The 2,405-nt window shown below is 38.4% G+C and overlaps 1 protein-coding gene across 1 annotated transcript in view; it reads left to right on the top strand.

Annotated features, from left to right (window-relative positions):
• The first annotated feature begins 310 nt into the window (after positions 1–310).
• The window catches only part of LOC107082598 (major facilitator superfamily domain-containing protein 8-like), a 44,403-nt gene continuing 42,308 nt past the window's right edge, over positions 311–2,405 (top strand). The window contains exon 1 of the mRNA XM_015371366.1: positions 311–852. Coding sequence (XP_015226852.1) covers positions 777–852 — 76 coding nt within the window. The 5' untranslated portion in view covers positions 311–776. The remainder of the gene's footprint in view (positions 853–2,405) is intronic.

Consider the following 2,405-nt stretch of genomic DNA (forward strand, 5'->3'; position numbering starts at 1 on the left):
AGTCCATGATATCACAAAGGTTTGTCTCAGGGGTTTTCCTATAAGCCTTAATGATCTTAGCAAAGGGAATCTTTACATTTTTGCATAAAGTATAAAAAACATTCTCCCAACCATTTCCTTATTGTTTAGTAAATACAAGATAAAAAAAATAGTGAAAAAGTTTGTGGTTTAATGTCCAACAATGAGGAAAAAACTGAACTACTGTATGTATTTGTTGCAGTTAAATTGATTTAAAAATGTTTCTTCTGTTAAACAAAACAAACAAACCCAAACATCTTTATATTAGGAACTTTTGCTGCACACATTTCCTTACAGGACGGCAGTAGAATCCGATGCTTTTGATGTAACTAGAGAAAACAAGATTAAAAATGTATTAAGCGCCGAACACTCTGCCTCACCTGGCAACCTGAGACCTTGCCTTGACCGTGAGGCTCGCAGCTTGGCACCACTCTTCTAGCGTGACTCAAACAGAATCTCATCTTTAACATAAATGCCTAATGCAGTAGGGTTCCAAGTCAGTTCAAACTGCTTCTCTGTTGATGTGATATTTTTTTCTGTCCTGAGATGATGCAGGAAACACATCAGCTTTGTTGAGTTTTTTTGAGGAGTTGCGCTATGAACTTGGACAATGGTGTGACTTATTCCTCCAGTGATCCAGGCCAGAGGCTGTAAGTGGATGCACGATGTCTCTTGTTATCTTTTAGTGCCTCTGAACAACATTTCAAGACAACATGCACTCAGATCTGAGTTTTCAGGGCAGAGAGTAAATCAGTAGAATGGATAACCACCAGAAGAGGAACATAACTTTCCTTACCATCGGATTAATATTTATGCTGAGCGGCATTGAGTACGGTAAGTTCTGCTTTGTCTGAGCCTTCAGTCAACTAATAGGTCAGGCAATAGCTGCAGATCACAGATCATGATGACTACAGCTTGGATGTTTGGTAACCAAGGCTGTTGAAACAGCTCTATACCAACCCTCACATTAAAGTCACAAACTTTAAGGTATCTGGGATTCTAAGAGCTAAACTAATGCCATGAGGAGCTCACAGTGAAAAGGGAAGAAAAATGATATAGGGTTCTCAATGTATTTTGACATCCATTAATCAGAGTAGTGTGGCCAGCATTTGGACCTACATCAGATTTAATAAAGCTAGCTGCCGGCTCCCGGGGCTCCGGCATAGCGGTGCCTGGGGGACTTCCTAGGGGCCGTCTCTCCTCCTCCCTTGGTGGGGGGTCAGGTTTCCTGGGTTGCCCCCTCCTGGGCACCTTTGCTCTTGGGATCCCTTTGGGCGTCTGGGGGTTTTGGCCCCCCCGGTGCTTGCCTCAGTGCTTTGGAAGGGCGCGTCTTTGGCTCTTCACAACCACTATTGAGCATTTTTCCTCTGGTACTTCACCTCCATACAGAAAGCCCATATTCTGATCTTCAGCTACCACATTATACATGTCAGATTAAATAATACTACTTATAGTTCAGCAATAGTATCAAGGTGTTGCTTAATTGTATCTCTTATACTATATCTCTTGGCTGTGCTGTTCTTTTTACATCTCTTTGCAGGTGATGAAGCAGACTGAAGATCTTTTATCTTTATCTCCCTTTAATCTCCCCTTTTATCTCCTCTGTCATTTATATTTTCTCCTTTTTTCTGTTTTTCCTTTCCTTTTCTACCTACATTGCAGTGTCCATAAAATCTGTAATACTCCCTGCATAAATTATAATAAATATATATATGCATAAATCAAGCGTAACATTATGGCGATAGCCATACTGTTCCACTTGTGAAAGTAAAATCTGTTGGGCTCCTTTTGGCATCAAGACAATTATTCTTATTGCCTCAATGCTGGACAGGACACTGTAAAAATAAAAAAAAAAGGAAAAAGAAAAAGAAGATATACTGTAATTAAAGCCACCATGTGTAGGATATATTGCCATCTAGTGGTCGTCTAAATGTATTACAAACAACAGTGTTGGGGTGTGGTGCCTCCCTGTGAATTTTATAATATAACCCCTACAGCAGTGTGTCAAAAATGTGAAAATGTCCACATCCTGCAGGAGTTCACGTGTCTCGGCAGGTGGTGAGGTTCAGAATGACCAATGCTTCAAGTGGATAAAAATAAAGGAAATCAATCATTCAATCACTATTTTTATACAGATATATTGATACTTTAATTGTACAGTAAGAAAAAGAACAAAGCATTTTCTATCATGGTTATGGTTGCTAATCATCACAATTACACATTAAAATAAAAAAAATAAAAATATTCACACAGGAAAAATATTAAATACAGCTTTGCATCCACATCTTTAAAAAAAACCTTCTAATTATGGCTGTCAAAGTTAACAATAAAAGGTACATTAATCTAACTTGTTTTTATTGCCATTAACTTAATAAAAAACGTAATAA

This window comes from Cyprinodon variegatus, unplaced genomic scaffold (assembly GCF_000732505.1).
Source record: "Cyprinodon variegatus isolate N-32 unplaced genomic scaffold, C_variegatus-1.0 Scaffold57, whole genome shotgun sequence".
Taxonomy (NCBI): domain Eukaryota; kingdom Metazoa; phylum Chordata; class Actinopteri; order Cyprinodontiformes; family Cyprinodontidae; genus Cyprinodon; species Cyprinodon variegatus.